Below are 14,603 nucleotides of genomic sequence, written 5' to 3'. Positions count from 1 at the left end.
ATCCACAATGGTTTCCAACAGATAAAAATGTATTAATAAAACAGGTTTACATGGTCAGCGCATTTCGAGGTCACTCAGGACCTCTTCATCAGGACAGAAACCTCATCAAACTTGGTCTCCTGAGCTGCAAACAGAGGCAACTTTGACTATGCAGCATCGGAGGAGCGAAGGGTCACTGACGCTGGCCAGATCCAGAGCAGCGCCTACTATAACAAAGAACTTGCAGGCATTATGCGCATTGCCTAACAGACCAGCCACCACTGGTAGACTACTGTGGTAACCAATAAATGCAGTAAACTCTAGGATTAAAACTCCCCTTGTTCTTGAGAATGGAGAGGGTTTTTAACCAGAAGAAAATTGCAAAGTTGTTTTTTTTTTACTGCCACTTGGCAATTTTACCCATTAAGGAGAAAACAGCTTTAAGATGGATTCAACCTCTATGGGTTAATAACTTTGTAGACCAGATCTTGTTTGATAGCAGGGAAGTCGCAAAATAAATACTAATGCAATTATTACACTTTTATTATAAAAGAAAATAGATTTTATTAAAAATTATCAGTGCAAATTGGAAACAAAACAAGGCAGAAGAACATACAATAACAAATATTTATCATTTTAAAGGACAATGTGACATTAAGGGTATTGGCAAAATTGGAGTTTCCTTTTCCTTCCCACAAGGGGGAGAGGTAAGCATGGATAAAGTACAAGGGATGAGGGGTGGACAGTAAAACAGCATTGCAAATAAAAGCAATTCCCTGTGTTTTTTTGCTGTATGGTATCTAAGCAGATAGCACAAACTGATGCACGTACACATATTCTAAAATTGGATATGTTGTTTTCCTCCCCCTCAAAAAAACAAAAAGGAGAAGCAGTACCCCTCATACCCTGCACGAGACATAGGTTTTGTTTGGATGCTAAAATCACATGTGCAGTTAGGCAATCCATGCGTTTTCTTTCTTTACCAAAATCTTATTTTTTCAAATTGCAGGTGACTGGTATGACATGTGTAATGTAAAGTAACCAGCCGGGAAATCTGTCCTGCTTATAGATCTGCTGTAGGGTAAGAAGAAATCCTACTTTACAGCTACTTGACCCCTATTCAAGTGGGAGTGACTATTTGCATAGCGCATGTATGCATAAATACATTTCCTACCCCACCATCATCCCTATTATTCCTTACCCCTGCCTCTCACCTTCCCATAGACGAAATCACTCCGACCTGAACATAAATGAATCGCCACTTACGACCTGAAAAAACTAAATTTATTCTGTAAAATATAATATTCACGTAAGGAGTAAAATGCAAACTATTTGCAAAAAATATTCCTGTTTTAATGCCTAAAAATAATATATATCTATATATATAGATATATCTTGTGCAGCCACTAAAGCAGGTCCAGTGCCAACATTTCCAGAGGTGAAGGGATTAAAACAGACTATGACAAAATCTCCATATGCGGTCCTATTGCTTGTCTTTGGAAATGATTGCACCAGTGCTAATGGAGGGATATACCTTCTACAGCTCCCTTCATTATAAATATGCAGATATAAGGCAACCAAGCAATATGCATATGGAATGGATTGATTCTGGTTCATCAGTTTATTCCACGTCTTCAGGGGTTGTACCTAAAAAACAGAGGAAAACGTATATTTGTAATGCAATATCCTTCTCACCTGGAAGCTGAAGCTGCTCGTTGCACCATTTTATGATAAAAGTCAAATGATTAAGAATACTTCTATTAGTAAAGGTTTTTTTTCTACACCTTCATACTAGTGACCCAAACTTACCAGCTAGAAATGTTTATATCTGGCTGCTGATGGAGTTGGTAACATCTGATTGTGGGGGGTGACGGACCCTCACCAATTTGATATTGATGACATAACCTATAACCAGGTCATCAATATCAAGGTGGTGCGAAACCCCTTTAACAAAGCATAAAAACAGAGGGTGAAGATATTGGCAAAACAACACAATCTTAAAGGGGTTGTCCAGGTTTGGGGTCCAAGTCTGCAGTCACTCTATGTGACTGCAGACTTGTGAATCTTCACCGCACGCCGTCAGGAATCTCTGGTGTCGGCACTGGGAGTGGGCATGACCCAAATTAGAGATTTTCATACATATGGTCACGTGCCAACTAGACGTACGCGGCCTCGCTCAATACAAGTGAATTGAGTGATGCTGGACATGTCTAGTTGGAATGTGGCCGGTAGAATGCTAATCACACACTTGCCGTCACGTGGTGGTTTAGTAGACAGGTTGCTGGTGGAATCCGCTGGTAAAGTGCAGATTGACGATGAATGTCAGGAATCACTTTCTCTATTATTGATTCATCCAATTAGTTTTTTTTCTGCATATATCTATATGTGAGTATTTTTTTTTTAAATCATTTAATGTATTGTAAGGAATTTGCTGTGAAGTCTCATGCTGTAATCGATTGATGAAATCACTGATGAATTCCTTTTGTATCTCCTTATCAGGTAAGTGTTGCTAGGAATGGTGCTTCCATGTGTATAACAGTTTATCTAAGGATGTGGGAATTAACTACTTACAAGTCGGGGAATGAGCCCGAGTGCACATCCGTTTGGCTACTGATCCACGTGTTTGGATGATCCAGTTGATGAGGGATCTCTAGGCTCAAAGTGTATTCCATCTCCAGTCAATCTTGATTGGAGCCATGGAGACAGCCAGACAAGATACCACCTTTCTCCGAGAAAGCTCCTGGCGTTTTTCTTCCAACCCTGGTCATAATCTCGGTCATTCCCACTAAACCACTCTTTGGTTGTTGATCCACGGTAAAGAATAAAACAATGAAGGACGAAGAAAGCGAGGCAAAAGAGGAAGCCGACCACGCAGGTATCGGCAACAAAGGCAAATATGAAAGCCGAGCCGGAGACGTGACCTGCGGAGGACAGAAAATTATAAGTTAGAAAACATGTGTGGAATAGACAATTTATTTTGGAAATTGGTAGGAAGTAGGGACGAGCGAGCGTGCTCGGATAAGGTGTTATCTGGGCATGCTCGAGTACTAAGAGTATCTTCGGCATGCTGGAATACTGTGTTCGAGTCACCGAGCTGTTCGACAGCAGCAACACATGCAGGAATTGCCCAACAAACAGGTAATCCCTGCATATGTAGTGGCTGGCTAACACCCGCGGTGACTTAAACATAGTATTCGAGCGCGCCGAAGACACTCTATTAGCATCCGAGCATGCTCGCTCATCACTAGTAGGGAGTAAGAATTACGGACACAGAACAAGTTCGACAATTTCATACATCAAGTGCACTGCTCCCTTTAAGGATTCACAGCAAGTATGATCTATGCATTCTCCTGGCCACATGCCGACTAGACTGTATCCAGAAGCGCTCAATTCATTTGCATTGAGTGAGGCTTTATACAGTCTAGTCGGAATGTGGCCAGGAGAATGTATAGATCATACTTGCAGTCACATAATCTCCCACTACCGGCGCCGACACAGGAGAATCCTCACTTCATATAAGCGTTCCAGGAAATCAAAAAGCCAAACGGTGCAAAAGTTTTAATGATGAAACCCAGCTACAAAAATATTTGTAGTTCCAAAACATGGATTTACATAAAAGAAACACTTAAATGCATGTATTTGGGGCTAAAAAAAAATAAATATATATATTTTGTCGCTGGGTTTCATCTTTAAAACATTCGCGCTGTTTGGCTTTTACAGGCTCTTTGTTTTCCTGCACATTCAACTTTGATGTGGTCTGTGTTTCATTAGTCAGCTGAGAGGAGCTCAGAAAAGGAGAGATAAAAGAGTTACAAGCTCCTGTAAATGGTGGGAACGAGCTCACTGATGGATCCTCAGTTAACTCATTCTGCAGCCAGTAAAAGACAGTGCAACATAGAGGCTATAAAAGGCATCCGGTGCAACAGATTTAATGAAACTGCAAAAAATTATTTTTAGGACAAAATAAATGTGTTTAAATTGTCCTTTAAGATGAGGTCAACCTTTTCAATGATGAAGAATATAGATAGCCACTGTAGCAATGCATCCAGAAACTTAATGAAGAGGCATAATACATAACAGACGTGTTAGCCCGTTGCAGTTAAAGGGAATGTGTCGCCAGAAAATGACGGATTTTATGGTAACTTCATGTTGGGTTTTTTCAACTTTTTTAAATTTTCCAGATCGAACTCTATAAAAGTGAATCAAAAAGATTTGCAGTTGCCGTATCCAGCGTCTGAATAAGTAGTCTGTCGCCGCCGGACCAGAGCCTGCTGATCTCATCCCATCTGCGGCGTCCCCAGCATTAGAGCGACTAAGACTTTAATTGTTTTGTATAGAAACATTATCTGTGCATCCTTTTACCTGGGCAAAGATCAATATGAAGAGAGGGGGAGCAGGTGAGCTGTGACATCGCCTGCTCTGAATGCTGGATCCTGTGTTATCAGCTGTTTATAGAAGTGTTATCTGTCATTGGAATCCTGTCTGTGATGATAACGAAACTTCTGAAAAGTCTTCTACATAGATAAAAGAAAAGGAGTCTAGTATTTGACTTAGACGTCAGCCTAAAATTGCAAGATTTCTGGTTTGTTTTTATGTATAGAGAATGATAAGGAAAGTAAAAAAAACAAATCACAAAAATAAATATAACCTAAAAATCCGATTTAAACAATAGGTCATATTCTGAGATCACATTGCCTTTTAGGCGGCTATATTCCCACAATGAGCTTTTGTTGCTTTTTTGATGTTTCAGAATTTCTGCACCTATTTAATTTTTTTATTGCTTTTTTTTTTACATGTGCTTTTATAACTTTTTTGATGCTGCGGTTTTTGCCTCTTTTTGGTGTATCATACTGTAAATAAAGCTGCTTTATCTGTGACCGCTCTGTGCCGGGGAAGAACGGAGCCGGGCACAACAAGAAGGTAAGTTGCAATTACCTGCCTGTTAGTGCTTAGATACATTTTTGTTATTTTGTTAAGTCTCGGATACGCCCCTGTGGACCATTACCTGTTAGCTCCAGCAACTTGTTTTCCATCAATCTCCATCCCAGATTGCAATGATTGACAGCCCTGACTTCACAAAGTCAGAGAAAGGAGGAGATAGATGGAAATAAGTAGGTGGGGAGGTGCACTGAACTGCTTGGCCACACCAAGGGTGCAACAGATGCCTGTGCTGCGCACTGAACTGCTCGGCCGCACTAAGGGTGCACCAAATGCCTGTGCTTGGTCTGAACAGTCATACGCTTTTTAAAAAAAGCTGATCGAAAACCTTTACCTGTAATGAACATCATCCATGGCAAAAGAAGCAGGAAGAGGCTGTGGAAGCTGAAGCCCTGATGGAGCAAATCCATGAAAATGTCAGCATTGAGAACGGTGGCAAGAAGCAGCGCCACCAGCCCATTCAGTAATGCACAAAAGAAGTAGCGATAGTTTGAGTAGCCGACACAGGTTCCAAGGAGGGTGCAATGGTGGTCACGTCGAAGCACGCACACGTTACAGTTATAGCAGTGGTGGCATCTCGGCGGGATGTGGGTTTGGCAGCCATAGCAATACCTAGAGAAGACAAAAGCAATCGTCACAAAGGAGGCTGCAACGAAAAGGGGGATGGCAGAGGTCAATAAAAACATAAATGCGTGATTTTCACGGAGATGACCTGACCCTCACATAAGTATTGTATTTCTCAGGCTCGTTTCCTTACATTAGGACAGCCATTGTTTCATGTAGGCATTAAAGGGAAGCGATCATCAGAAAATGACCTATTCCCTATTGCTATTATTTTGGGGGCAATGTCTTTGACAGCATTTTCTAAAATGACGTACTACGGCGCACAGATGGTTTCACACGGCTCGGTATAAAATCTTCAGAAGATCACGTGTGGATGGATTATTACATAATAAAATAATAATAAAAAAAGGAAGGATGGCAAGGGTTAACAGATTACAGGTACAAAAAAAATCTATGATTAGATAATTCACACCATTGGTCATATTAGGGTATGTGTCCACGTTCAGGATTGCATCAGGATTTGGTCAGGATTTTTCATCAGTATTTGTAAGCCAAAACCAGGAGTGGGTGATAAATGCAGAAGTGGTGCATATGTTTCTATTATACTTTTCCTCTAAGGCTGGGGTCACACATGGCGTAAGACAATACGCCACGTATTATACGTCCGTACTACGGCCGTAATACGGAGAAATGTTCCCAAAATAGTGATCCGTAGTCAGGGTGTGTCAGCGTATTTTGCGCATGGCATCCTCCGTATGTAATCCGTATGGCATCCGTACTGCGAGATTTTCGCGCAGGCTTGCAAAACCGACATCTTATGGATTTATGTGCTCAAATGTTCGGGAAAACATATATACAGTATATATATATATATATATATATATATATATGTCATTGTGACACATATATATATATTCTGTATTTAGATTTCAATCAGCGCGATATCTGTGAACAGCCGGTAATTCAATTGCCGGCTTTTCATTTCTCCTGCACAAACCCGACAGGATATGAGACATGGTTTACATACAGTAAACCATCTCATATCCCCCTTTTTTTTGCATATTCCACACTACTAATGTTAGTAGTGTGTATGTGCAAAATTTCTGCGCTGTAGCTGCTAAAATAAAGGGTTAAATGGCGGAAAAAATTGGCGTGGGCTCCCGCGCAATTTTCTCCGCCAGAGTGGTAAAGCCAGTGACTGAGGGCAGATATTAATAGCCAGGAGAGGGTCCATGGTTATTGGCCCCCCCGTGGCTAAAAACATCTGCCCCCAGCCACCCCAGAAAAGGCACATCTGGAAGATGCGCCTATTCTGGCACTTGGCCACTCTCTTCCCACTCCCTGTAGCGGTGGGATATGGGGTAATGAAGGGTTAATGCCACCTTGCTATTGAAAGGTGACATTAAGCCAGATTAATAATGGAGAGGCGTCAATTATGACACCTCTCCATTATTAATCCAATTGTAGGAAAGGGTTAAAAAACACACACACATGATTGAAAAGTATTTTAATGAAATAAACACAGCGGTTGTTGTAATAATTTATTGTTCTCTCAAATCCATTTGCAGTCCCTCGCTTGGCAACATAATAAACGCACAAGATACATACCTTCTGATGTACTGTCAGGTCCAACGATGTAATCCATCTGAAGGGGTTAACTAATATTACAGGCAGGAGCCCTGCTAATGCAGCTGTGCTCCGTGCTTGTAATTCCCCTGCGAATGAATGAAATGTAGGTCATTGACCTACATTTCATTCATTCGCGGTGAGGCGCCCTCTGGTGGATGTTCTCATGAACTGCAGCCTGGGAACTTTTTCCCACGCTCCAGGTCATATGAGGACATCCACCAGGGGGCGCATCACCGCGAATGAATGAAATGTAGGTCAATGACCTACATTTCATTCATTCGCCGGGGATTACAGGCACGGAGCACAGCTGCATTAGCAGGGCTCCTGCCTGTAATATTAGTTAACCCCTTCAGATGGATTACATCGTTGGACCTGACAGTACATCAGAAGGTATGTATCTTGTGCGTTTATTATGTTGCCAAGCGAGGGACTGCAAATGGATTTGAGAGAACAATAAATTATTACAACAACCGCTGTGTTTATTTCATTAAAATACTTTTCAATCATGTGTGTGTGTGTTTTTTAACCCTTTCCTACAATTGGATTAATAATGGATAGGTGTCATAATTGACGCCTCTCCATCATTAATCTGGCTTAATGTCACCTTCCAATAGCAAGGTGGCATTAACCCTTCATTACCCCATATCCCACCGCTACAGGGAGTGGGAAGAGAGTGGCCAAGTGCCAGAATAGGCGCATCTTCCAGATGTGCCTTTTCTGGGGTGGCTGGGGGCAGATGTTTTTAGCCACGGGGGGGCCAATAACCATGGACCCTCTCCTGGCTATTAATATCTGCCCTCAGTCACTGGCTTTACCGCTCTGGCGGAGAAAATTGCGCGGGAGCCCACGCCAATTTTTTCCGCGAGTTAACCCTTAAATTTAATAGCTACAGCACCCAAATTTTGCACGTACACACTACTAACATTAGTAGTGTGGAATATGCAAAAAAAAGGGGATATGAGATGGTTTACTGTATGTAAACCATGTCTCATATCCTGTCGGGTTTGTGCAGGAGAAATGAGAAGCCGGCAATTGAATTAGCGGCTTTAATGCTATCTAGTGCTGCATTAAATATAAATATACATATATAGATGTCTCACTGACATATATATATGTATATAGACACATTCTATGTGTATATATCTAGTCTATTCTAACCTGTCAGTGTGATTTTACTGTACACCGCGCTGAATTACCGGCTTTTCAAAGGACACCGGTGCGTAAAAATCGGACAGAACTCGCATGGTGCGAGTGCTGTGCGATTTTTTTCTCGCACCCATTGACTTGCATTGGCGAGTCTCGTCCGAGAATCGCAGCAATACGCAGCATGCTGCGATTTTTTTCTCAGCCGATCCAGATTTTTCTCAGTCCGATTTCGGCTGAGAAAAAAATCGCAAATCAAAAGACACCTATTAACTAACATTGGTCCGAGTGCAATCCGATTTTTCATCGGATTGCACGCGTCCGTTTTCCTCGCAAGTGGAAAGGGACCCTAATTGTTCCACTCCTGGTTTTGGCTTACAAATACTGATGAAAAATCCTGACCAAATCCTGATGCAATCCTGAACGTGGACACGTACCCTTAGTGTAAAGAACCATCTAGTAAGACACAGTAGAATATATACTCTGTATACTCACAGCCAGCCCTGCCCCAGGCTCCCACGCTCCAGGAAGACGCCTTTAATAGTGGAATTACTCTGGACCAATTTCACCATATTCCCCACCACGTTAAATAAGAGGTACAATGCCGCCCCTAGGAGGGGTAACTGTGCACCCCCCGGGGTAGCGAGGATTAGGTAAAACACTTCCAGTGTCACGGAGGAGACAAGAACGCATGTGATGACCACAGGTAAGACTTGCGCGGGGTCCAAGCGGCGGCACGGCATGGTGAAATACCTGGGGGGAAAAAAAAAAACATTTTAAAAAAGTCAAAAGTTATAAAAATTCCTACAACTGTGAGAATTTCAGCTCCTGCCTTTTTTTTTTTTTACTACCTTCTTTTGGAGCAAAAACTGCATTAAAGTGCAAAGTGCCGCCCAACGTTTAGAAATAAGTCTAAAAAAATCCATACATTTATACAAACAAAAATAGCACACGTACGGGTTTTATTTCCTTCTGATTTTCTGCATCTAATGCAAATCTATGGGGAAAATCTGCAGAGAAAACTATGTGCACCCGCAAGAGAAACTGACAAGTCGCGGATTTGAAACACGCACCGTGGGTCAGTGCCGTAAAAAAAAACACACGGTGGGCAGTAGATCTCTATAAATCCCATCCACTTTACTGGAACTGGAAAACTCATTGTGTGCACACGGCCTAAGAGGCAGCATCTTTAGTGCATGTTCCAGCACCGCCATGTTCCCCCTCACACCCGGCCCTACACCACCAGACGCAGGGACGGAGGAGCGGACACCCACACACAGGTCCTGAGATCAGCTGTCACTCACAGGAGACAAAGCAGCGTCCTCCCCACTCCTCCTGATCTGGAGAGACTGAAGGACCTTTCCTGACGTCATGATCATGTGACCAGTCCCTTGTGTGGGAGGAGTCAGAGTCTGTTAGCAGCAGCACATAGCAGAGCCGAGTGTACATGTTACTGCAGACATTCCCGGACAGTGTGTGAAAATAGTGCACTGTCCGTAACAAAGGAGGAGATATTTGTACAGGTTTTATATAGTGCAGGGTCTGTCACTCTCCACCTGCCCCCATGTGTAATGTGGGGTCTGTCACTACCTATACTCCACGTGTAGTGCGGGGTCTGTCACTCTCTACCTATGCTCCATGTGTAATGTGGGGTCTGTCACTACCTATCCTCCATATGTAGTGCGGGGTCTGTCACTCTCTACCTATCCTCCATGTGTAGTGCGGGGTCTGTCACTCTCTACCTATCCTCCATGTGTAGTGCAGGGTCTGTCACTCTCTACCTGTCCTCCATGTGTAGTGTGGGGTCTGTCACTCTCTACCTATCCTCCATGTGTAGTGCAGGGTCTGTCACTCTCTACCTGTCTTCCATGTGTAGTGCGGGGTCTGTCACTCTCTACCTGTCTTCCATGTGTAGTGCGGGGTCTGTCACTCTCTACCTGTCCTCCATGTGTAGTGGGGGGTCTGTCACTCTCTACCTATCCTCCACGTGTAGTGCGGAGTCTGTCACTCTCTACCTATGCTCCATGTGTAGTGCGGGGTCTGTCACTCTCTACCTATCCTCCACGTGTAGTGCGGAGTCTGTCGCTCTCTACCTATGCTCCATGTGTAATGTGGGGTCTGTCACTACCTATACTCCATGTGTAGTGTGGGGTCTGTCACTCTCTACCTATCCTCCATGTGTAGTGCAGGGTCTGTCACTCTCTACCTGTCCTCCACGTGTAGTGCGGAGTCTGTCGCTCTCTACCTATGCTCCATGTGTAGTGCGGGGTCTGTCACTCTCTACCTATCCTCCACGTGTAGTGCGGAGTCTGTCGCTCTCTACCTATGCTCCATGTGTAATGTGGGGTCTGTCACTACCTATACTCCATGTGTAGTGTGGGGTCTGTCACTCTCTACCTATCCTCCATGTGTAGTGTGGGGTCTGTCACTCTCTACCTATCCTCCATGTGTAGTGCAGGGTCTGTCACTCTCTACCTGTCCTCCATATGTAGTGCGGGGTCTGTCACTCTCTACCTATCCTCCATGTGTAGTGCAGGGTCTGTCACTCTCTACCTGTCCTCCATGTGTAGTGCAGGGTCTGTCACTCTCTACCTATCCTCCATGTGTAGTGCAGGGTCTGTCACTCTCTACCTGTCCTCCATGTGTAGTGCAGGGTCTGTCACTCTCTACCTGTCCTCCATGTGTAGTGCAGGGTCTGTCACTCTCCACCTGCCCCCATGTGTAGTGCGGGGTCTGTCACTCTCTACCTGTCCTCCATGTGTAGTGCGGGGTCTGTCACTCTCTACCTGTCCTCCATATCTAGTGCGGGGTCTGTCACTCTCTACCTGTCCTCCATGTGTAGTGCAGGGTCTGTCACTCTCTACCTGTCCTCCATGTGTAGTGCGGGGTCTGTCACTCTCTACCTGTCCTCCATGTGTAGTGCGGGGTCTGTCACTCTCTACCTGTCCTCCATGTGTAGTGCGGGGTCTGTCACGCTCTACCTGTCATCCATGTGTAGTGCAGGGTCTGTCACTCTCTACCTGTCCTCCATGTGTAGTGCAGGGTCTGTCATTCTCTACCTGTCCTCCATGTGTAGTGTGAGGTCTGTCACTCTCTACCTGTCCTCCATGTGTAGTGCGGGGTCTGTCACTCTCTACCTACCCTCCATATGTAGTGCGGGGTCTGTCACTCTCTACCTGTCCTGCATGTGTAGTGCAGGGTCTGTCACTCTCTACCTGCCCCCATATGTAGTGCGGGGTCTGTCACTCTCTACCTGTCCTCCATGTGTAGTGTGGTGTCTGTCACTCTCTACCTGTCCCCATATGTAGTGCGGGTTCTGTCACTCTCTACCTGTCCTCCATGTGTAGTGCAGGGTCTGTTACTCTCTACCTGTCCTCCATGTGTAGTGCAGGGTCTGTCACTCTCTACCTGTCCCCATATGTAGTGCGGGTTCTGTCACTCTCTACCTGTCCTCCATGTGTAGTGCAGGGTCTGTCACTCTCTACCTGTCCTCCATGTGTAGTGCAGGGTTTGTCACTCTCTACCTGTCCTCCATGTGTAGTGCAGGGTCTGTTACTCTCTACCTGTCCTCCATGTGTAGTGCGGGGTCTGTCACTCTCTACCTGCCCCCATATGTAGTGCGGGGTCTGTCACTCTCTACCTGTCCTCCATGTGTAGTGTGAGGTCTGTCACTCTCTACCTGTCCTCCATGTGTAGTGCGGGGTCTGTCACGCTCTACCTGTCCTCCATGTGTAGTGCGGGGCCTGTCACTCTCTACCTATCCTCCATATGTAGTGCGGGGTCTGTCACTCTCTACCTGTCCTGCATGTGTAGTGCAGGGTCTGTCACTCTCTACCTGCCCCCATATGTAGTGCGGGGTCTGTCACTCTCTACCTGTCCTCCATGTGTAGTGCAGGGTCTGTCACTCTCTACCTGTCCTCCATGTGTAGTGCGGGGTCTGTCATTCTCTACCTGCCCCCATATGTAGTGCGGGGTCTGTCACTCTCTACCTGTCCTCCATGTGTAGTGTGAGGTCTGTCACTCTCTACCTGTCCTCCATGTGTAGTGCGGGGTCTGTCACTCTCTACCTATCCTCCATATGTAGTGCGGGGTCTGTCACTCTCTACCTGTCCTGCATGTGTAGTGCAGGGTCTGTCACTCTCTACCTGTCCCCATATGTAGTGCAGGGTCTGTCACTCTCTACCTGCCCCCATATGTAGTGCGGGGCCTGTCACTCTCTACCTATCCTCCATATGTAGTGCGGGGTCTGTCACTCTCTACCTATCCTCCATGTGTAGTGTGAGGTCTGTCACTCTCTACCTGTCCTCCATGTGTAGTGCGGGGTCTGTCACTCTCTACCTATCCTCCATATGTAGTGCGGGGTCTGTCACTCTCTACCTGTCCTCCATGTGTAGTGCGGGGTCTGTCACTCTCTACCTGTCCTCCATGTGTAGTGTGAGGTCTGTCACTCTCTACCTGTCCTCCATGTGTAGTGCGGGGTCTGTCACTCTCTACCTATCCTCCATATGTAGTGCGGGGTCTGTCACTCTCTACCTGTCCTCCATGTGTAGTGCGGGGTCTGTCACTCTCTACCTGTCCTCCATGTGTAGTGCAGGGTCTGTCACTCTCTACCCGTCCCCATATGTAGTGCGGGGTCTGTCACTCTCTACCTGTCCTCCATGTGTAGTGTGGTGTCTGTCACTCTCTACCTGTCCCCATATGTAGTGCGGGTTCTGTCACTCTCTACCTATCCTCCATATGTAGTGCAGGGTCTGTTACTCTCTACCTGTCCTCCATGTGTAGTGTGGTGTCTGTCACTCTCTACCTGTCCCCATATGTAGTGCGGGTTCTGTCACTCTCTACCTGTCCTCCATGTGTAGTGCGGGGTCTGTCACTCTCTACCTATCCTCCATATGTAGTGTGAGGTCTGTCACTCTCTACCTGTCCTCCATGTGTAGTGCGGGGTCTGTCACTCTCTACCTATCCTCCATATGTAGTGCGGGGTCTGTCACTCTCTACCTGTCCTCCATGTGTAGTGCGGGGTCTGTCACTCTCTACCTATCCTCCATGTGTAGTGTGAGGTCTGTCACTCTCTACCTGTCCTCCATGTGTAGTGCGGGGTCTGTCACTCTCTACCTATCCTCCATATGTAGTGCGGGGTCTGTCACTCTCTACCTGTCCTCCATGTGTAGTGCGGGGTCTGTCACTCTCTACCTGTCCTCCATGTGTAGTGCAGGGTCTGTCACTCTCTACCCGTCCCCATATGTAGTGCGGGGTCTGTCACTCTCTACCTGTCCTCCATGTGTAGTGCGGGGTCTGTCACTCTCTACCTGTCCTCCATATGTAGTGCAGGGTCTGTCACTCTCTACCTGTCTTCCATGTGTAGTGCGGGGTCTGTCACTCTCTACCTCTGCCACTCTCTACCTGTCCTCCATATGTAGTGCGGGGTCTGTCACTCTCTACCTGTCCTCCATATGTAGTGCGGGGTCTGTCACTCTCTACCTGTCCTCCATATGTAGTGCAGGGTCTGTCACTCTCTACCTGTCTTCCATGTGTAGTGCAGGGTCTGTCACTCTCTACCTGTCCTCCATGTGTAGTGCGGGGCGAGTACACCCAATACTCCCCCACAGTGCACATGCTGGGCTCTGCCCACAGCCGTGTACCATTCTTCCCGACTCGGAAATTTACAGCCCGTACACACGCAACTTCGCTCCGTACACCCGTGGATCTGCTCCGTACACCTCAGACACACGCGGATCCACTCCGTACACCTCATACACACGGCTCCGCTCCGTACACCCCATACACACATGGCTCCGCTCCGTACACTCCATACACACACGGCTCCGCTTCGTACACCTCGTAAACACGCAGCACCACTCCATACACCCCATAGATACACGACTCCGCTCACCTCTTTCACACTCGGCTCAGCTTTGTACACCTCATACACACCTGACTCTGCTCCGTACTCCTCGTACACATTGCTCCACTGCACACATACACGGCTCCGCTCTGTACACCTTGTACACACACGGCTCTGCTACATTCACAATGTAAACACCTCCTGACCCCACACATAAATTTCCCCTCATTCAGCTCCATGACAATCAGCACAGCAGAGTCCTGCATACACTGAGGCCACTGATCATGTGACCCCTGACTCCTCCCCTCCTGTGACCTCATCACAGGTCCTGTGCGCACAGAACAGTGTGTGTGCGTGCCTGCCCACTCACGGACATGCCCACTCGCCTCACACCACTGGAAGTGGAGAAGCTGGCCGTTGTGGGCGTGGACAGCAGGGTGCGTGACTTGTCTGCTGAGTTTCCCGGCGAGTGCTACTTGTTTGCTGGACTGGGCGGGCCCCTAGC

The 14,603-nt window shown here is 46.2% G+C and overlaps 1 protein-coding gene across 2 annotated transcripts; it reads right to left on the bottom strand.

Annotated features, from left to right (window-relative positions):
• Positions 1–518: 518 nt before the first annotated feature.
• ZDHHC24 (zDHHC palmitoyltransferase 24) lies at positions 519–9,742 on the bottom strand. Of its 2 annotated transcripts, none has more exons than XM_077287501.1 (5): positions 9,558–9,742; positions 8,749–9,006; positions 5,252–5,529; positions 2,551–2,900; positions 519–1,626 (listed from the first exon to the last, which is right to left on the bottom strand). In XM_077287501.1, the coding sequence occupies exons 2-4, from the start codon at positions 8,994–8,996 to the stop codon at positions 2,587–2,589; spliced, it is 840 nt and encodes a 279-aa protein (XP_077143616.1). In that variant the 5' UTR covers positions 8,997–9,006; positions 9,558–9,742; the 3' UTR covers positions 519–1,626; positions 2,551–2,586. The 2 variants fall into 2 exon arrangements, with proteins under 2 accessions (XP_077143616.1, XP_077143614.1); XM_077287499.1 differs by having other exon boundaries at positions 9,528–9,564.
• Between the last annotated feature and the right edge of the window lie 4,861 nt (positions 9,743–14,603).

The sequence above is a fragment of the Ranitomeya variabilis genome, chromosome 2, assembly GCF_051348905.1.
Source record: "Ranitomeya variabilis isolate aRanVar5 chromosome 2, aRanVar5.hap1, whole genome shotgun sequence".
NCBI classification, from domain to species: domain Eukaryota; kingdom Metazoa; phylum Chordata; class Amphibia; order Anura; family Dendrobatidae; genus Ranitomeya; species Ranitomeya variabilis.
This window is presented reverse-complemented; position numbering and strand designations above follow the sequence as displayed.